General features: G+C 43.3%; 2 protein-coding genes across 7 annotated transcripts in view; both read right to left on the reverse strand.

Annotated features, from left to right (window-relative positions):
- Positions 1–10,457, reverse strand: part of bcl2l11 (BCL2 like 11) — a 30,478-nt gene extending 20,021 nt beyond the window's left edge. For 3 of the 5 annotated variants that reach the window (XR_011182322.1, XR_001480279.2, XM_069180003.1), the window contains exons 1-2: positions 10,107–10,457; positions 7,270–7,670 (exon numbers count right to left, since the gene is read on the reverse strand). Coding sequence is in view for 2 of the 5 variants with exons in the window: in XM_069180003.1 (XP_069036104.1) it covers positions 7,270–7,670; positions 10,107–10,123 (418 nt within the window). In the remaining 3 variants the exon portion in view is untranslated. The remainder of the gene's footprint in view (positions 1–7,269; positions 7,671–10,106) is intronic. The other 2 variants (XR_011182323.1, XM_015362472.2) reach the window with 2 other exon arrangements.
- Positions 10,458–11,792: 1,335 nt separating this feature from the next.
- The window catches only part of acoxl (acyl-CoA oxidase-like), an 84,687-nt gene continuing 74,486 nt past the window's right edge, over positions 11,793–21,993 (reverse strand). For both annotated transcript variants that reach the window (XM_015362471.2, XM_006638468.3), the window contains exon 19: positions 11,793–15,443. In XM_015362471.2, coding sequence (XP_015217957.1) covers positions 15,246–15,443 — 198 coding nt within the window. In that variant the 3' untranslated portion in view covers positions 11,793–15,245. The remainder of the gene's footprint in view (positions 15,444–21,993) is intronic.

The following is a 21,993-nucleotide window of genomic DNA, read 5'->3' on the forward strand; positions in this document are numbered from 1 at the left end:
AAGTGCACAGAAACTCTTGAGGTCAGGAACCACCGGCATTTGCACCAGACTGTACGACAAGAGACTTGCTAGAATGCACTTGCTTTGCTCGAGTGCTGAGTCATGCCAGAACCGATTTATTGTTTCTCACATCCCATGACATCAGTGGTCGTACAGCCCATTTTTTATTTCCTTTGTGTGCTTTGAGACTAAAAGAAGACAAATTAGCAGTCGTAACTCCAGCAGGTGCCAGAAGGGCAGAGGCATGCAGCTTCTTGAATTACTCAGCTGAGGTTCTGCAGACCCTCTCTCTGGACACCAGTACCCTATCATGCACCGGCCCTGTAATTCAGGAAATTAACACCGGGGTTAAGTGGCTCGTATTGAAATGGAGCCCAGGCTTTTCAGAAAAGGGCTCTCTTTGGCAATTCCAACACGTGCGTGTTAAAATAAAAAAAAAGGCTCAGGCCTATCAGGACACACGATTTGAAAAGCAGCAAACTGGGTTCCCATCTGTGGTGGAGCTCGATATTCAGGCACATCACAACAGCCAGCCTGGGTCACCCTGAGACAGAACGGACTGCACCTGTAGATCCCACAGCCCCTCCTCTGCCTTGGCCTTACTGCTGTACAACTTAAGTGTATCTGGTGCGCTAATACGCATTTTGTTAGACCATTTGAACTGTTTGCCGTTAAGACATTTTTTGACACCGTTCAGTGATTGTTTTGAATACATACTGCCCTGGATCATAGCCTCGGCTAAACAAATCAATAATATTACCTCCCATTTCCTTTTTTCTTCCTTGTAGCCTGGATTGCACGAGACACCACACTCAGAAATGTTTATTCAGCTAGTGAAAGTGGGCAGCTTTGTAAGCTTATTTCACAACTATTTTCATTTTGACTTCTGCCAGGTACTGTGCAGCGCATATTCTGGATTGTACTTATTCCCAACCCCATAGAACAGAATTGCAACATGTTCTTTCAGAAGGCACCAATGCAGTCATGTTGCTACAGTAGTTTCCCCGATTGGTGGATCAATGGTTCTTCACAAGCAGCTTCATGAGAGAAGGGATCACACAAACCAGCTACATACAGTATAACATATTAGCTGATGTTAGTTTGTTACAGCATTGACCTTTTTGTGGACATTTTGTGTGACTGACAGCTCAGTGTGATGTTCTGTCAACATGTAAAACAAGATTTTGTAAGCTCACTCTAAGCACTGAAATTCCAGTATGCCCACAATTCAAACAGAAACTTTACACAGAAGTGAAAACGGATAAGCTGACTTTCAACACATAAAATCTAACATTTAAAAAATTCGGTTTTCTTCTTCCCTAACTCAGCATGGTGGACCTCAGAACTGCCTTGTTTGAAATATGTCATATTGGCCAGAACACACACGTCTGTGGTGGCTCATTAATGTTAGAATTCCTTGCTTAACATAATGGTACTACAAACAATAAAAACAACTTATGTATCCTGAATTGAATAAGCCGTTATTGAAAGTGGCGTGATGATGATGATGACAATTGTTTCTATCTCAACCAAAGTCATGTCTCAAAACTGCTTCAATCACACCCTGTAAAGCATAATCAGGTGTAGAAAACACTATGAAACTATTGATTAAATAATTGACCATACAGAAATCCACCAAGAAGAGATTCTAAAACTCACAAACTCATATACAGTACCATACTGGTGGTGACTGTTACCGATATGTTGATGGCTCATTTGAGAGCTCGTTGAAAGAGTTCAGATGTAGTAATCTCACATCTTTAACTTCTCCTCGTTAAGCAGATATGGCTCCAAGGGTGGACCGATGGACCTGGGTGCCTCAAAACTATATGTGCTTTTACTCCTGGCAAACCTGGTCTTTACAGTGTTATATGTCCACCAAGAGAGACTGTGTTCAATTAAAACGTCCTGAAACCAAAACTTCCTGTGTAAAAGCAATGAGTAGCCCTGGCCCTTACAAAACAAAGCTCGTCTTTAACGAACCCTTTTAAGATACTGCAGTAAAATTACTTTTAAGCAGAATAAGGCAATGTTACATCAGACTTACATGGGTGGTGCCATAATGACGTTAATAAAATCTGCACAACCTTCCGTCTTAGAAAACACCCTGAAGGCTAATTTCTGAGCAGTCCTGTTTGAAACTGTACTCAGCTGAAAAAGCACAACCTTACAGTTTAACCTTTAGCTACCTAATTCTGCTTATGAAACAGAAAACGAAACAGAAAATGTACAGTATTTCTATAAACAGTCCACCCAAAATATGAAATCATTACATCTCTATACAGTATGATAAACCACAGCTTCGCTTTTCACATTGCAAGTGAGTAATTTTATACAAATTTCACTCTCCGCTCTCTAAAAAGACAACTGCAAGTGGGAAACAAGATGACTTCTTTAAGGTTAACAGCTGGCTTAGACCCCTAGTCTCCATTCCTCACGCGTTAAAACTCACACAATGGAGTGGAACAAGTGCCCTACGATTCCCCCTCAGAAACTCCCAGTGCCACCTGATCCAGACATACCAGAAATGCTCTACACAATACGTCGCATCATGGGTTTTTTTTTTAAAGTCGTCACTGACAAAAATGACCTTTAACCGGAGAAGCAGAGAGCTGCAGCTGATCACTGAAATTGAGTTTCCCTGCCTTTCCAGAGACAAGGTGCGGGCTGAAGGGGGCAGGAACGGTTATCAGCCGGCCTCATCTTCTAACCCATACAGTAAAAAAAAAAAGGAACTGTGGTGAAGATGTTTTAGAAAAACAGCTGTCTAAGGTTCACAAGAGGGCCAGGTCTCTATTTTGACTGCTGCCTGAGCTTTCCTCTTGCTAGTTCCAGTCCAGCTTTCCTACAGTGACTGCCAATAAAAGGAAATGTAACAAAACAAATCTGTCCTCGGAATCAATTCTATTATGCTGCACAGGAGTAAACATCCGCTCCCGTTTGCCGGGGCTGGTTCTGGGGGAGCTCGCTCCCATGCTGGTCGTTTCAGACTTCTCTATTGTTGGATGTCATGTCGCAAGGCTCTGTCGCTGTCGCACACTGCAGAGCCCTGATGAGGAGCAGCCACAGCCCATATTCTCTAGAGAGCAGGGAACGGGACTTCATGACTTTCTGGGCAGTGGATTTTCACATCATTAGTGACCTGTTTCTAAAAAAAAAGAGAACAAAAACCACTCCAGCAGGAATAAAAGGGGCTGTGTGCTCCTGCTGCATCACTTACTAATTTCTCAGATGCTTTTCATCCAAAGCAACTTGCATTTGCACCCATTTATGCAGCTGGACTTTTTAACTGCGACAATCTGGGCAGAGTACCCTGCTCAAGCAGCAGGATTTCTTTAGTGCTTTAGCCATAGGAGTGTGGGGTCCAGAACAAGCTAGGAAGCCATGTTATTGAATCCAAACCCTAGCTTCATTCAAGAAATAGCTGGCTGAGATCCTGGGATCCATTCTCACTACAAAACAGGCTTCCAAATGCCCCCTTTCCCAGCCTTCTTAAGTCTCACATGGACTTTGAAGCGTCCATGAGTCCCGAACACTGTCCAATCCCTCTCGCCAAAGTGACCAACTGCACTGCGCATGCTGAAGATATTAAACAACCGTGTTCCTTTTCAGTACTTGAGATTTATCTGTGAGAAAACTGAAATAAGTTTTCGCAAAGCTTCCTGAAACACATCCTCCGCATGTTGGAGGCTGAAGCTCTTCACTTTGTAACCTGTCTTTTAAGTCACTTGCTCCAACTTCAAAACAAAGGTTTTGCATTTACTTTCAGTGAACACAAAAATATCCTCAAAGCACAGCATTTAACCATAATGAAACTGGAAAATACAAAACAATTTGGATAGAAAGTTTATTTACTTCACTGAACATGGGTTGATCACCTGACTTCCCAATAAATTCTCTTTAATACATCTTGTAGAGTCCACTGTAAGTAAAATATGTTCTATATCATCAGTATTTATAGAAGTATTCAGGGTGCCAAATACTATATTCTCCGTCTTTAAACTCCATATTTAATCTTCAGTGGTGAATCAGCCCAAAAAAACAACATATGGGATCTGTTTGGTATTGACACAGATACCGATACTTGTCCTGCATCTGTGTCAGTAAATGAAATACAAAGCACACCGAAACCAGACTGTGCTGCTTGTTTGTTTACAGACACTTAAAGATCATCAAACACCCCCAGCCTGAGAGCAGAGATTGCCATGTCATTCCTCATTACTGCACACTGGTACTCGGTGAATCATATTTTAGCTATCAGTACACTAGAGAGGAAGAGCATTACTTAAGAATATTCACGAGAGGGCATCGCTACTGTTAAAAAAGGTACAGTAGATTACAGGCTATAACTGCACTGGTACACGAAAGTGAGACTGTACCAGTTATACCTGCGAGACAAGAAATAAATTAAAACTTTCAACAAGGATTCATGGGATAGGCATCTTTTCACATTCCTCATTGTTAAAGATGTCAAAGGTCTTAGTCCTAAAAGATAATCCACAACAGACAGATCCCAATCTTTCTGCCGTAACCCTTAAAGACTGAGAGCACACAGACACTTCCTGGTGTGCATTTCATTGTCAAAAAAGAGCTTTTTTTTTTGCCTGTTTACAGGAAGCTATTGTTAGTCACAGGATTATGTCTTTTAAGGGCCACCAACAGCACAGACCTGACTCCCCTTGCTTAGGAAATTAAATGTACAAAAATAATACTTTTTATCTGGGATTATTCAGACCCGATATTAATCTGAGGCTGCAGCCAAAAACAAGAATCTACATTGGGTATTTTATGACATCTCGACAAGATGGAGTGTGTGGCAACGTGCATACATCACTCACTTAAGAGCAGAGCCGGATATCTGAAGCTCAGCAGGGCTGGGGCGGGTTGGTATTGGATGGGAACATCCGAGGAAAAATCAAGTTGCTGTGGGAAGCGGTGAGGCTGGCCCAGCAGGTATTTTCCTGCCCTCTGGACTAGCCATGTCCAAGAACAATCTTTGGAAAAGATATCAAACTGAGTTCTCAACTTCTACCAATTCTATGAAGACTCCCACTAAAGAGTGTCTGCTGGTTTCCTCAAATTCTACCTCCGGCATTCAGCGTTTCCTCCCTTCACTTCACCTGATGTTTAATGAACATAATTCTTTTCTCCAATTCAGCTGCTCTATGAGCTGTGGTAGCTCAGACGGCAAGGGTGTCTAGCTCCTGACCGGAGGGTCCCGGGTTCAATCCCAGGTAGGGGCAAGCGATGTAGCTCTAGTTCCTTCCAGATGGCTCCCAGGTCCACTCAGCCTGCTGTCCAAATGAGTACAGGGGGGGGTTAATCCTTCTGGGGGTCACAGGCCAGCCGGAGTGTGATGCTTGACCACATCACCTCCACCTCCAGAGTCAGATGGTTGAGAAAACTTGTGGCCCTCGCCCCCCATCCCCCCCCCCATGGGCCCTTATGGCCTGAAAAGAGGACCTAACCTACCTACCTACCAGCTGCTGTATGAAGAGAAGCTTCTACTAGAAAGCTCCCTCCCACTATCCAGGAGAGCGATCCACTTCAGCAATGCTGCGAGAGAAGCAAGCTCCTTTTCCCCTGCACTGCACCCTATCCATCTGTGTGCTCTGTCAGGGTGAAAAGTGACAGTCGACAAAATCAGAAAGCATGGGCAGTATTACTGCGACACCTCTATCCCAGTGCCTTTCAGACCATTAAAATACATTTGATGTAGGAATCAAGAGCTCAGTTCCAAAACAGTGGAAGGCTGTATGTTTTAAGCCTATTTAGAAATATCTTCACACGGTTCTCACCATTTGCACAGAACACCTGGGTCCTTTATTGTTTTAATATACTGTAGGCGCACAGTCTAACACGTAACACGCACACCACCCAGAGTCAACTGAACGCCACTCTCATGATGAGGCCAATAGAAACAAATGTGAATCAGTGTCATTTAACTGAGTAAACAAACATACTGTAAATGGATCAGCGCACCTCTTCTAACCTGTACAAACTTTAAAAAAAAGGGAGATTTAGAAACTTTTACAGAAGGAGAACGTGAATGCGTGAATGCTCGAGACCTGTCTGCAGATTACAGCAGACAAGCTTCTATTCCACACCTTTAAATCTGAACTTCTAGCAGTAAACTAGAGTCCCACTGCTAGCACTTCTAGATTAATTGTCCTGACCTAGTGGAGCATATTCTTTAATCTCAGCAGTGCAGAACAAGGTGTGGTTTACTTCCTCAACCATAGGACATTTGACTTGTAAGAAGAGACGGTGGCAAATTAAAAAAAAAACACTGACGCAATGTTTGTAAAAGTGAATTAAATTGCTCAAGCACTTGGGCCAACAAGCAGCAAGCCGTTTATAAAGGGGCAGAGGGATATATTTGAATACACGCACAATTTACAGTTTGATTGCAAGTATTTAGCATAACAATGTCTACAAACCACCACACAAGGAAGCACCTGGTATTCTCCCATCACTGCAAAGGTTGCGTTTGCTCACTGAAGGTTAATCATATTTGATCTACAAATACACAATATAGATATACAAACGGATTTCTTCGAGGACACGGGTCTCTCCTGTTAGGGACCCTGTTACCCGTGCAGTGTAGACCACAGCCACCACTAGCAGAGTCAGGCGATGACGGCTGCACTTCAGAGGAATGAGGAATGAAACACACCAAGCAAATAACAGCTAAGGTCAACAAGTGCCTGCACGGCGAATTTCAACTGCTGGGCTGGAGATAAGAATGCACCGTGAGGTTTAGTGCCTTTTGTATTGGACAAAACGTCCAGTTTCTGGGGCGACAGGAAAACACAAAACCTGTTCCAGAGGCGGCGGCCTGCATATGGAGTTTCACACCGCTGACGACACGCTGGGGATCTACAGCTTTTTTGTCGTAGCTGAAATTTTTTTTTTAAAAAAAAAAGCACTTCGTTTTCCCATACGCCTCCCACTGGAATCTCCAAGGAAACTCATGTTTCTGGACACTGCAACACCACAGGATGCGAAAACGAAAACACGATAAAAGAAACGAGGGACCGGGAAAATCCAGGATTTTGGGTCTCCTTTTCGCATTTCCCTGTCTGCGCACGACCGTCGTCTTGCTCCTAACTGTAAGTAGCTATTTCGACGAGCACACTTCCTCCCAGATGAGGCGATCCTATGGCACGATCGCTGCGTCTGCACTTTCAGGACGCTGAAACGACGGAGTCAGACCCTCTGGGGAGAGTGAACCAGGCAGCCCGCAGTCCGCGGGCGATGTTTCCTTACCATGATTTTGGGAGGTCTCTTGCTCTTGGGATATGCGTTGCTGGGCATGGGCAATGGCTTGGCTAGACGGGCTTGGAGTCTGCGTTGACTTGTTATGGCTCATAGGTGGGGAACTCGGCAGAGAATCGCTGTCGAACGAAAAATATCCGCTGGACGATCTGTGCAGGGGTCTAAACACGGGGAACCTCGTCGCGAAAGACAGGGGGCTATGAGGCATCGTAATCCCTCCCCGCAAATGATCGACTTCAGGAGACCGGCTGCCCTCAGACCGGCTGGGCAGGGCGTTTGGAGGAGCCGGCGCTCCGCTCGGAGGAAAACCTGCTCCGGGCCCGGGTCGCAACTCTCCGCCTTCCCCTCTTTCACAATCTAGGGTGGTCGAGCCATTCGCTTGCTTTTGTCCTCTGCAGAATAGACAAGGCAGGGATTATTGTCAGCATCGCCGTCCTGTCACGCTTTCACAGCCCACAGTGTGTGTGTGTGTGAGAGGGAGAGGGAGAGGGGGTGCGTGCGTGCGTGAGTGAGTGCGCGCTTGCTTGCTTCTGGTGGGAGGTTTCAAGTTAGTAACAATGTGAAAAGAGATCAAACCTCATTTCCATTTTTTTGTGTCTTAGCCCAGCCGCGCTCGCGTTAACGGGTGGGTTTTTTTTTTTAAAAAAAGAAGTCTGCACAAGCGAAAAAGCCGCGTTTTGTTGTGTGTTTTTTTTATTGCGAAGCTACCGAACGGAGAGGTTGCTGGCGGAGCCCCTGCTCTCGGGTGCCGTCTCGTTTGGAGGCGGTGGTGCTGCTGCTCCGGCCGGCCGGCCCGCTCCCCTCTCCCCTCCCCCTGTTCCCGGCTAGGTGCTGATGACAGCACTTTCTGCCCGGGCTGGAGCCGGCGAGCGTCGAGCTGGAGTAACTGCGTCACACGACACACGCTTTCGGCCAGCTCCACTTCCCAGTCGCCTCTCTCACGAAGGGGTTATGACACCGTGGACAGCGGGCACCACGTTCGCCTGCTTTTTCCAACAAGTTCGCAATCTCTCGCATTCTCGGTCACGTTTTTTGGGGAAGTCCTGCGGATTTTTTTTTTTCTTTTTCAGCGCGAAGTTACTTTTCTGACATTGTCTATAATCGGGTTTTTCTCGACACTCGTCCCCGCCGCGTACCGGTGCCTCCTGACCTCCAGTCAACTGCAGCTCGGGTAGAAAAAGAAAGTTTTCTTTCTTTACGAGGCTGTGCGGGGAGTTACAGTCACTCCCGCGGGAATGTCTCTTTATCTACCACTTGTTAACTTCAGCTCGCACAACGCGCTTTTCGGGCAGGATCTGTCCTCTTAAGACAAAGACGGCGAATACTTACACTTCACAGACAAGTGCAGTGTTTAATCGGTCCTTTGAAGAGTTGGAGACAAAAGCTTTAAGAAGTGATTAAACACTCCCCGAGGTCTGAGCGCCGTCACTGACACAGCCCCGCTAGTGTTATCATTTTTTTTTCTTCATGGGCGTCACAAAGTTTAAAGGGCCAAAACAGAGGCAGCAGTGGGAGGCGCTTATTGGCGCCGGGCGGTGATTGACAGGAGATGCCACACTCCTCCGCCAATCACAGGCCGCCCGGCCAAGGCACTTCAGAGCCCTGCAGACTGGCTGTCAGAGCGCAGAAACAACAACCGCACGACACGGCCGTCCTGGTACAATGTGCTCTGTGTAGTAACTAGCAAAACACACACACACACCACACGTCGCTGAAAGCTTTGATCGTTTTCCACTTTCAGAGAAGGGTACAACGGCTCGCTCTCGTACGCCAGTGAAAGCACACGGCGGGCGAGCCAGCCGAGTGAGGCGGCACAAGCAGGGAAGTGGAATTGGACCCGGCGGCTCGGATATCGGTCAGGAGAAAGCGCGAACTGCCGATCAGCTATGCCAACAGACCCGCGGTTCAATGCGGGACACGGCGGTGAGCGGTCGCCCTCTGTTACATCGATGCAAGCGCTGCGCCGGCACTCGTGATCCCCAGAGACATAACTCCTCATCACACGAACAGTGGCATTTACTTCAACACCCCCAGCTTCTATTTAAAGAAATACTTAAAGCCTCCCCCGTCACCATTTTCTAATGCGTTACGACCCGTTTAAAGAGCCCGACGACTTCATTACGGTGAGAGTATCACCAGCAGGGTTTAACATCGAGGTCTTCTTACGAAGCGAAAACAAAACAAACAAACAAAAAAAAACACGGGCTTGTGTTCGCTCTTTTCTAGTTTGCAGAAGACAACCCAGTCCACCCTCGCGCCGGGGGCCGGCGACCCGCACGCGCCCGCCGCTCGCTGCGGCGGCACGCGGTGGCCAGAGTTGACACGCGAGCCGGGCACGTCAGGTGCGCGAGGAACAAGTCCGCACCTCGCTCGCACGAAGGCAGCTCCGCAGGTGGCCGCCTTAACAATTAGTCTTGAGCGCCAGTAGCTGTCAGAATGGGGAAAACAAAACATCGCAATAGAGATTGTGCTTGATATATGTAAACTGCATGTGCTTTGGTCCGATTAGACACTATTAGATGTGCAGGCTCCCTCGAAATGCGGTATTGTTCGGCTGTAAGACGGCGAACTCACCTGTATAGGGTCTACAGCGCAATACTATAATCAGTGATTTATTAACAACAACATTTCTGAAGAACACCGCGTACCTATGCATGAGATATCTTTTATATCAAATAAGATCCAGCGCTAATGAACATAACATAATTAAGAATCGAATTTTCTTTAATCCGTTTTTTTTAAATGTTGTTCCCATTAGGTGGTATTCAGGCTACACTCAAATAAAACGTCAGAAAAATGACAAGAGCATGCCATCGGCCGCATCTTACCTGGGCGAATAGGACATATCCACAGTGGCGCCCAATTAGCAGGACATAACAGCCGAAAACAATGACTCAAAAAAAAAAATCTGCGGGCGAACTTGTTGATCTATGTAACTCACCCCCGAGTTGCCAAGCGAAAAAAAAAAAGTGTAGGTGTTCAGATTATTTTTTTTTTCTCAAAAGCCAAATGTCAAAGAGATAAAGCTTGATGAAATCGAAACAAACCGGTTTCAGGTCGCTGCGTCTTGTGACAAGTGGTCCTTTTTTTTTTTTGTAAAACACCACAAAAAAAGTATTTGTTATTGTCTTCGAAGGCACGTCGTGAGGCGCTCTCTGCTTCCTCGCCGACCCCAGCTCTGGTTCAGACAACGGACGTGGTGCACGCGCTTTAAGAGGCGACGCGTCACGTCTTTCCCCGCCCACTGCCCGCCCACTGCCCGTCAGCTCGCGGCTCTGCGCCCAGCACGCCGAGACAGGTACACGCATTATTTTGTACAAAGTACCGTGGGTTTCCTCAAATAAAGTACATCGACACGGCAGGCGACGCAGCGTGAAATGAAAGCGGCAAAGCATGTAACAAGAAGCCAGTCAACGTGTATAAACAACAACAACAACAACAACAACAGCAACTACTAATAATCATAATCATAATAATAATCATAATAATAAAATAATGCACTTCAGCTTTGAAAACGATAAGGACGCTGTAGTGGAAAAGTAAACAATCGCTCCAGAATTAGTGAGAGTGCAGCTCCTTATCTCCTCTTTACCTCCTGTCCTAGTTTAAAACGGTTCCCGAAATTTAAGTCTGAGGAGGTGAGAGTGTCGGGAGGCGGCGGCGCCTCGACGGAGCCGCAATCCGTCGGGTAACCTTATACCCGCCACTTTCGGGTGGCGATCCTCGATCTCGCCCTTGCTGTCGGCGTGCAGCGGTCCGCTCCCTTCAGCCTCCCGCACACGCACACGCCCGCCGAGCCGGACCGGCACACCTGCTGCACCGGCGGCGCGGACGGGAGACGGCTGGAGAGACGAGGCCAGGCGCTGGAGAGACGTCGAGGACGAGCCGTGCTCGGGGCTGCAGAGCACCGATGCCCCGGTCAGTTGTGTCGAGGAGAAGACCAACGGAATTTGTTTTTTGAAAACCGAGCCTCCTTTTCTCAAGCAGTCGACTCCAGGGGCTGCGTGGTGTTTTTCGGAAAGCGGCGCGCCCGCGGTCTTTATTTCAGTACTTCGATGGTTTGCCTTTTTGTTTTTCGTTTTGATACCTTTTCCCCATGGCCCTGCTTCGTCCCAGTACGAGTTGTTTCGATCTCTTTCAGGCTTGTATTTGTGTTACAGATGCCGGTCTGAAAAACTCCAAACTATCCTGAAATTACGTTTTGCTGTATATATATATAAAAAAATGAAAATCGGTATTTTTAAAATGATGTTCCTATTTTGTTACAGTTTATGTAACTGGACAACTGATCGGGTATTTTTGAAGCGTTATTTTTAAAATGGTTTAAAATATATAACTCTTTGATAACTTTGTTTTCCAGCAGCTTCATGCTGAACAGTTTTTTAGACCACGTTCTTGAAGCCAGAGTTACCAATTATCAAAAGGCACTTTAAAAAAAATCAACAGGACATGGGAAATAACAGAGCGGTTTCATATTCAACCATATATTGAAAATATTCAGGCAACAAAATAGATATTTCAGCAGACTTTTTTTTTATTCCGATATAAACAATAAAAGTAATCCGACATCGTCTTCAAATAGCAGGTCGTGTACAATCTCGAGCCTCAGCACGGCTACGCTGGATGAAACGACATTTAGAAATTTTAAAATCATTTATCTAGCCACAGAACTTTCAACCATACACTCATAATGAAATTTTCTTTTTTAAGAGTGGGTGTACAGAAGCCACAAGAGAATCAGACAGCACAGACCTCTGCTTATATAGGCTAATCACGTTCACAAACAAAACCGAGACTTACGATCGCTTTACAATACCCAGACTTTAAACACAATTTACACGCCGTGCAAAACTATTTTTGTATCAAGTTAGCACCGGCGAAACGCCTCTGTCGGCGACTACAGCCTACATTTCAAAAAGCACACATTAAGGTCGGGTCTCCTTAATCATTTTCAGTTATCTCTTAAACAAATTGCAATGAAATGCGTGGTGTTAAATTAAATTACATTCTTATTAAAATTAAGCATAGCATTCTAAGCAAAATACGGTACAGTAGTAGCAATATCAGGTAAATAACATAAATATGAAATTGAAGTGTACAGTATATATACGATTTCAGATTAAGTAGTAGTATCACAAGCCTTGTAGAATTATTAATAATTATAACAACAACAACAACAACAACAATAATAATGATAATAATAATAAAATACAGCAAGACTTTCCTTTGAATTTGCATCCATACCGGGCGAAGACAAAATATTCCTCCTTCATCGTCTCTATAATACCACTGCATACAGTATTTTAAAATTTACAATGTAATTATATAGTAATAAAATAGAACTATATTCGATATTAAAAGCATTATTTCTTAAAAAACAATGAAATGACCCATAAAAAGCTTTACGTCTGATCAGTCGCTGCTCCGACTCGCATATTTCTGTCGATTCCTGCGCTAAAAGGATTTGAAACCGATTTTTATCAGGTCTAGAAACGTTCGCCCACACATCCACCGAAAAAGGAAAATACCGCTATAATTCAGTTGATGAGACTGAAACCAGCTATTCTTTTGTTGTGCCAAAATATTTTATTTTCAATAGACGACAGGAGTTCATAACGCGCATAGCCAACACAACGTTTTTTCCTTACTAGACTGGCGTTTGTCGACCACATCGGGAATACCCAACTAAACCATTCTGGCAAAAGCGTCACGTTCTAGTAGTTGTTGTAAAAGTTAAATATCTAAGTTTTCAAGCACCCACGACAGAGTAGCGATATTGTAAAAGTTGAACAGAATGATTGTTGAGGGACATGGGGTTAGGTATCGGGGAAGAGAGCAAAATGTTAACCAGGCAACTGGACTGTGCATGTAGAAGTGTGCTGTACAAAAAGGATGTTTTACAAAAGCCTTGATCAGTATTAATTTTATAAATCACATACACCATAATACACAACGTGATACTGCACGTTATACTCGGTCATGCACTGTCCGATCAAGTCCATTGTTGCTCAGTTGAGACGCCCATATTAGACCATATTAGGAAAAAAACATTGCTGTCTCCCCAAGTATAAAATCACTTTTCTTCCCTAACTAGAGAAGTGTTCTGTCAAAGGTCACTTACATTTAATTATAGATTAAAAATATGCATCCGCTCAAAAGAATCCTTGGAAACTTTGGAAAGTACTTTACTTAAAGTGTTGCACATTCTGATAACTGCAGGTGTGCCATAGACACACACGGTCTATGTATACTGTACATATAGGGAGAACCATTACATGTAACAAAATGCTGTCGGTTCCAGAACTGATACACCGTATGTAGACTCAAACTGCAAGGTTTGCATAGAACACCTGAGTGTTCCTTGACTTGTTGAATCCTATACAGTATTAACTTAATACGAGGAGTAAATATCCAATGTGGAGTAGGTGATCAGTCAGACTGACAGATGCCCCCTAAGATCCATGTCTGGGTCATTGGTCAAGTCATAGATGAGCTTCAACTTCCTTAATCTTTCTTGTGGAGTTGAAGTGCAAGAGTGCAGTGATCTGGAGCACCATTACTCTCTTCCTGAAGAGGATCACAGGAATCTGGAGTCTGTATTGAAAGCACAGAGCACAAGGTGGGACGACAGGCTGAACACGATACGATACTGTATATATGGAGACTCACGGGGTAGGAGAGGGCGCACACACTGTGATAGTTGAGATATACCGACTAACCTAACCATCATGTCTTTGGAAAGCCGGGAGGAAATCAGAGCAGCAGGAAAAAAAAAACATGCCACTATAAGGGACCATGCAAACTCCACACGTAAGTCACCCCAGGAAGAAAGTGAATCCAGAACCCCTGTGCTGTGAGTCAGTAGAACTAACTGTCACACTGATGTGCTGAGCTACCATATTTCATGTAATTATACAGTCTTTTGGGGGAGGAAACTACTGAAGATACACCTCTGTTTTAGACGTTCTTCTTGTGCTATGCAGAATATGCAGTTCTTTCACAAATGATAGTTCTGAAAATCCTGGAATAAACAGGTGTTTTCCCCAAACATGGCTGTTATTTGTGCCTGCTCTGTGTGGCTGTTGCTGGGGTGCTGTGAGTTACTGATGAAGTATTTTATTACATGAATATCATACCAAGAAAACTTTCAGGTGGGGAGGTGCGTCAGCATGTGTAGGCTGCAAAGGAAGAAGTAATAAGTTTATTCCATGCTGAAAAGAGAAGAAAGAAAACACACATTTTGGTTGTGGAGCCTTCCTTGGGTATAAGGCTTACACTGGAAGAAGGCTCCACAGCTGAAAAGTTGTGTTCTCTTTCTTCTCTTTTCAGCATGGAATAAACCTATTACCTCTTCCTTTGCATACCAAGAAAACTACTTTGACAGCACAGAAACATACCATTCCAACAAGCCAAAAATACTGTAGTGCATTCAGCAGGCAAAATGATTCATAATACACTGTATTTGGTCATCCTAGACTCAGGATTCAATATACTGTACATAGCTTACCATAAAGTCATGTGTGTGCCATACCCAAATGAATTAATTGCACATAAAAATGATGAAAGTAGAACTAAATTAGATTAGAAAAATGTATCATAATTAAATATAAACATTAGTTAAAAATACACTTAAACATGTCTGGCCAGGGACAAATCAACTAGCACTTAACTAATTGTAGATCAGCCATTACTAAATTCACAATTACTTGAATATTCCTATCCAGACTGTAACACTATAGGTGTTTCAAATATGATGAAGTATTAGATACCGAAAGCTACAGTATATGTCTGAATGTGCTTGTCGGTCTGTTATTGGAGCAGAAGAGTGCATTAGACACAGAACACTCCATGTAAAAACCAATCTCCAATCATGTACAGCGATTGTGGCCATCTGAGGGGGAAACGAACTGCAGCCACACAATGTGTGTAGCAGGTAGGTCCTGCAGACGCCAACAGCACTGGGGGGATCACAGCCTGGATGTGAAGCGAGCCCTCCTCCCTTGGGGCTCCGCATGTCGTGGGTGCTGGGGAAGGGAGTAAAAAGCCCACTCGGCTCTCGGATTGGTGACTCCAGCAATAGGGGCCTGGATGCAGCACTCGGGCATGTTGAAGTCTGAAACGACTCTCAGAGCTTCGTCCTTCACCGACTTGCACAGGTCCAGGAGCTGCAAGGGAGAGCAGATCGAAGAGCGATCGATCAATTCAATCGACAGGGCATTTTACACAGTGCCTTCACAACTGTGCTAGGATCACAGCAACAAATTGGACATGCAGTATTTTACATTTCTAGCATTTTCATAAGAGAGAGCATTCTCATGTTGTAAAACAAACTGAAAACAGAAAAGCAAAGTCTTCCGATAGTATTTGTATTTAATTGTAATGGTAAAAAACCTGTCACAATACTTTCTGTTGGGAAATAAAGGTTATCTTTTTGGAATCTGCATTTTTTTCTGTGACTACTGTACTTACAGTAAAACAGATATGCAATTAGATACTCCAGTTTAATTTCCCGTGTGTACTTGGACAATTTAAGGGAAGAGATCTCCTTGTATAATTGTTTATATTTTTCATGTGTAGGTGTGATGTACATTCATGTTGAAGTATAAATAAAGATTTAAAAAATAAGAACCACAATCAGGATGCCAATTGTCGAGAATGACACTTAATGAGACAAATTCAACTATAAAACCAGTCGACCGGACACTCAATCAAACTACAATTGTCCTGGTGAAGGCTTCCTTTCCAAAACAACAATTGTTAATAAAATGTATTTTGAAGTATAGAGTTTGCATCCAGCAGACTCTACTTTTTATAAGGACAGCACCCCGAAGAGTTTTGGGTTTGAGAAAAAAACCCTTCTGAAATCGGAACAGGAGTGACGCAGTGTTATATTGATGGTGTGCACAAGTAAAATAATAATCTCGCTTTCCCAGAGTGAATGCTGATGTACTGTAAGTATAAGTATTTACATTATTTTCCGCTTGGCCGTCTTTGAATGATCAAAGGGCAGCCAACTGGGTTTATAACCACAGGGAATTTCCAGTTTCAACTAGTGTAAGAGCAGATTTCACACCAGCAAATATACTGTACATTCCTATACACTGGCATCGCTGTGGAATTAATGTTCTCATAGACACTAAGTTTCTGAAATGGTCTTTTTACTACTGTATATCTTCTAGCAAAGCAGGCTATTGTGGTTTGGGGCTCATATCATTACTAAAGGGAATTGTACAGAGAAAATTAAGTGTGTCAGACACCTCAAAACTGAATTAATATTTGACAATCTTAACCACAACTTCCTTTTATGTTTCAGACCAAAAAAAAAACTCAAATCTGGTGACATTTTGTCATTCTGTATTTGGCAAGCTCCAGAAGTGTTCAAAGTAATAAAACAACTGAAAAAGAAGACTCTTAAATGGTATCTGACAAAAAAAGCTTTTCTTTTTGAGATGTTTAACTCTAAAGAAATCACATTCTGTCTCTGTTTCAGAGATCCATATATGGGATATTTGTACAGTCATTTGATTCTTCAAATGCGAGACTATGGTTAGGTTGGGTGATCAGTGATCTGTGGACTTTACTGTTACGCGACACATCTTCCTTTTGAAGCCAGTCTCAATACTTTGCCGCCAGATTTCAATGTGTTGTATTAAAGGCAATGCCCGAAAACGAAGCAGATTTTAAGTTCAATCACAATCTCCTATTCCTGAACAAGTAAGCTGACTGTGCCATAAAGCTTTGCCTTAAAAAGAGTTGAAACCTTTCATTTAACATTAATTCATTACATTTCCCAGCCAGATGGGAGCTTTTTTACACAGTCAAATAATGTCAACAGCCTCCCTGGTTTGGGTGTGGAGCAGGAAGTCTTGTTTCCCACCCTGAGTTTGGAGGTCTGTCCTCCCGGGGGAGTTTTCCTGGCTGGAGGCAAGACCCAGGCCAGCTGACTAACATTCCCACACCAGCCAGCCCTCCCTGTGAGCCTCACTCTACATCTGCTCAGGGTGTGCGTGCACCTGGGCTGCTAAAGGATGCCATTATTGTTCCAGATCATAAGGTGTTTTAAAGATGTAAAAGGTATGCAATGCTCTTGCTATAGTTTGTACACTGTAAACTCTCCATACGTGTTGTCAACGCATGTTGTACTCTACGAAACGCCATGTAAAGTAATCTGCACCTTGTTGCAGATTAGTGTGAATAGATAAGACTTGCTGTAGATAGCTAGAATAGGTAAGGAATTCGATTTGTTTTACCGAGAGCCTCCATTAGTTCTCTCATCCTCCAGCATTCCTTAAGGTGTGATTATTAATGACACAAAGCAACACAATTAAGGGCACAAATATCCCATATTGTAAACTTTCATAAATGTCTGACTTCTTGATTATAGCCTTTATAAAACTGAATATTTTACAAATATTTAATATGGGGTGGTGTGGTGGCTCTGTGGCTAAGGATCTGCGCCTGTGGCTGGAAGGTTGCCGGTTCAAATCCCGCGACCGACAGAGGAATCCTACTCCGTTGGGCCCCTGAGGAAGGCCCTTAACCCCAACTGCTCCAGGGGTGCCGTATAAATGGCTGACCCTGCGCTCTGACCCCCAGCTTCTCTCCCTGACTGTGTGTCTCATGGAGAGCACGATGGGGTCTGCGAAAAGACACATTCCTAATACAAGAAATTGTATATGGCCAGTAAAGTGATCTTATTTTATATTAATATTTCCTTTAACAATCTAAAAATACCAGTTTGTTAAACTTAGTATATCCCTCACAGTTTCATTATGGGGTTTTAAACGGTTAGTTGACACTAACAACCAATAGTAAATCAGCAGGTCTAACACCAATATGGAAAAACGTTACATGACAGGAAATGGAAAAAAGAATAAAGGAGGACTTGACTTGTGGAGTGCTTTTTTTTTGCTTCTGTCCATTAGTTCCCTGTGTGTCTGTGTGGCGGTTGTCTCTGCTGACCCGGGCAGATCTAAACTCTGACCCTAGGAAATTGGTACTGTATGTGGGCTGTGCAGGGCCTGGCAGAGGAAGCCATGCTGACTCCTTCCCTCCTCTGCATCTACTGTTGACTACTTGCAACACTGTCTGTTGGCATGTGCTACGATCTCAATCATCCGGTCTGTCTCAAACATCTGCAGGGTTCATAATACCCCTCAAACAACAACAACAACAAAATATCAAAAGTGGAAACGGTGAGTAACCTTATGAGTAATAGTGGGTTTGGAGCTTCGTATTTTGGCACATCTGCTTCTGATTAGACTGCTATAAGACATACCACTCTATTCTGCATGGGACATTCTGTGAGGTTTGGTTTATTGTTTCATTTTAATCACTATATTTAATTCCACTGCTGGGGGTTGTGCACCTAGATAGCTGTTCGTGTCTGATTCACAAACATCTCATTTTAACCACCATGGACAGGACTGGAAGATCTCTTTGCCTTTATAGCGGAAGGTAAAGGCTATGGGCTATGCTAAGGCCTAGGCTTTGCTCAGACACTGTATACAGTCTCCACTATGATGTATAATCTTCAGCTAATCTGTAGAAGCATATTGTTCTTATGCTCTGTTAAAAGTCAATAGTTTGGCACAAATAATGCAATATCTTCCTTAAAGTAACGTAAGATTGAATTGTTTTAATCAACTGGAAGTTACCAATGTATTGTAAATATCAGTGTAGAGTTCTGAAGGGTGAAGAAAGCTATACAACATAAGAACAAAGGCACACCACGTCATTTTAACAACTAAAAAAGGGGCTTACTAACATACTGGCGATGAAAAGATTAAACTGTGACACAAGACAAAATATAAGGTTTAATGGATAAAAACATTCTACAAGAATAATTATAAAACTAAGTATTATTTTAATATCTCTGCTTACAGTTATACTGATTTTTAAAAGAAATTCACTGTAATATTTATTGCTTATTAAATCAGCTCGTTCAACCGAATTTAAGACCAGATTAAAAATGGTGCCACCTGGTGGCTTCTGAACAAAGTTCAGTTATTTTATACTTCTCATTTCTAATCCATTAAAAACACCGCTTTCAACATAAGTCTAGAAACCTGTGAGCAGCTTTCTGCCACAGAAGCTCATTCATGCTCCGAGGCCACTATACTGTGAGTAAAAAATGTGGCAAGAGTTTATCTTTTGTCTCTTTGCAAATCAAATCTGGTGACTCACCTCCAGCTCCGGGAAGACTGTACAGCACACAGACATGGGGAGAGCAGACTGAACCCTAGCACAAAGCGCAGCTGTCCTTACACTACGACAGGGGACACTGCTAGATACTGGGGTTATATTCACATTGCACCACGAAACAGCCATTTTATTAGTTCTGTTATCAATGTTCGTAGACCCCAAACGTTCCATATGCAATCAATTTATCTTATCAGTATCAATACAATAATATTCTTTTAGCTTTAACAAACACATGCCCCTGATTTTTGACTAAACCACTTCACATTTCTCCTCATTAATCAAATTTCTCTCAAAGTGTCCATTGTTACCGCAGTAGCCACACACCTCTCCCATGTCTCCTACAGCAACCCAGACTTTAAACCCTACGTCTAACCCCGACTACGGCTTTAACCTTTCTCTGAACCCTAATACCAGTCGTAATCTGTCTAACTCAAACCAAGAACCATATATACCTGGACAGTTTTGGAAGTGGACGCATCAGCTACCGACACGTCACCCCTGCAAAACCACACAAGACACACAAGGGTCTGCTTTGAACCCACCTGATTGACAGCTACAATGACACTAGAAGAAGGAAAACCTTAATATTGAATTATTTTACCAAATGGGCCTTTTTTAAAAAAAAAACTAACAAAACAAATGCAGGGCTTTGGCCCCAAAATACAGGAAGCCTTAAGGAAAAGGAATTCTGACAAAATTGAGCAGCAAGAGAAGAGTCTGAGGGCGCTCAGTGCTCAGAACCTGCTTCTGTTTCATGCGGTGAGGGAGGCGGAGAGGTGATGCTGTTTGATCAGCCACCATCCGCCTTTAGGGGGCTGATGTCTGAAAGTAATGCCAGCTCCACAGGAGGCAGCCCAGAGCTGGAGAGATCAGCACAATTCCTTGCAGCTCTCCATGGAAAGGAACTGTCCGGTATTACTGTGGTGCTGAACTGGCAGGGAGAGAAACCCCTGCTAGCGTGTCCACTCTTTTTTTTCGTTGGCTCTAACTATATCCTTTTCCTCCGCCAACAGATTGTCCGTCTCCACTTCCAAATTACAGACTGCATTGCCATGCAGCTGGTTGAAACATTTAGTCAATACTAATGCCTGAAAGAAAACAGGCTTGCAGACTTTGTTAGCAGTCCCTTCTCCACACATTCACAGGAAAAAGTAAGGAGTAAATGATTAATATGAAAGAAAATCTAATACAGCATGTCTGTCGGCCAGCACTATCCCTGCAGTCAAGCATGGTGCTGGCAGAATCACAGTTCTGCTCAGCAGGGACTGGAAAGTGAGTTAGGACTAAAGGGAAACAGGATGGGATCAAGTAATCTGTTTCAGTCTGCTAGACTTAAGACTCGGCTCAAATTTCACCTTTCAGCAGGACAATGATCCTCAGCAGAAAGCCAGAACTACAGTGGAGGGACTTCAGAATAAAAAAGTGTGTATCCTCGAGTGGCCCTGTCCAAGTTGAGACCTGAATCGTATTGAGAACCTACAGAAAGACGTGCAACTGCTGTTCATTAGAGATCCTGAAGCAGATCCTGACAAGAGTTTGAGCAAATGTGCCAAGATGAATGGGCATACACTGCACCAAGACGGTGTGCAAAGTTAAGACACACAAAAGACTTAAAGACGTTATTGCTGCCAAAAGTGCTTCTATCACATATTAGGTTCATGGGTCTGAATGCTTACAGTATGTAATCTGATTTTTTTCGTACTTGTTGCTGATAGTTACTGTTGCTTACTGTATTTTTAGATGTTCAGGTTTTGAATACAATTTTACAAAAAGTACAAAAATACAAAAATTGTGTACGTATCATTTAGCGTTTTCACAAAATAAGAAACCACAGAAATGAACAGTGAATACTACTGAAAGAAACTGTCATTTCTTTATGTTTTGTTCTGAGTGTTGTACAGTATATTACTGATCCAAACATCTGAACTCATTCACAGTGTAGTACTACACATTAGCCTTGCCTTGACATAATGCTCAGTGGTTAAGAATAATCTGCTTTGCTTAGTGGTGTGTAACCTGTCTGTTAAATCTGAGAACACTTCAGCTCCAAAGCATATTGGTACAGTACATGCCAAAACAGAAGATAAGAAAGATAAAAAGGCTGGGCCAGTCTGTTCTTAGAAAGGAAGAAAAGCAACTTACTTAAACCAACAAAACCTCGCATAAAAAAGGTCACAAACTCTCCTCCCAGAAGCCCTTAACATAATGCACACTTGCTTCAAAGTCTACGATGTGTGACCTAATTAGACATTACTCTTCCTTAGCTGAAAAATCTCACAGAGGCCTGCATTCTTCAAGGGCTCAGATGGTGAGGATGAAACATGCTATCGATTAACCACTGACTCACTGCCTGCTCCTCTTCAGTTCCCATGAAGTCAGCAAGGGCTTCTGGGACCAATATTGACATGTGTAATGAGAAAGTTTGGTCAACAATAGCACTGTGGCTCTGAGAGTATGAAGGCCCACTGAGAAAATTCACACCCTCATGTCTTTACTGCAGGCATCTTTGTT

The sequence above is a fragment of the Lepisosteus oculatus genome, chromosome 17, assembly GCF_040954835.1.
Source record: "Lepisosteus oculatus isolate fLepOcu1 chromosome 17, fLepOcu1.hap2, whole genome shotgun sequence".
Taxonomy (NCBI): domain Eukaryota; kingdom Metazoa; phylum Chordata; class Actinopteri; order Semionotiformes; family Lepisosteidae; genus Lepisosteus; species Lepisosteus oculatus.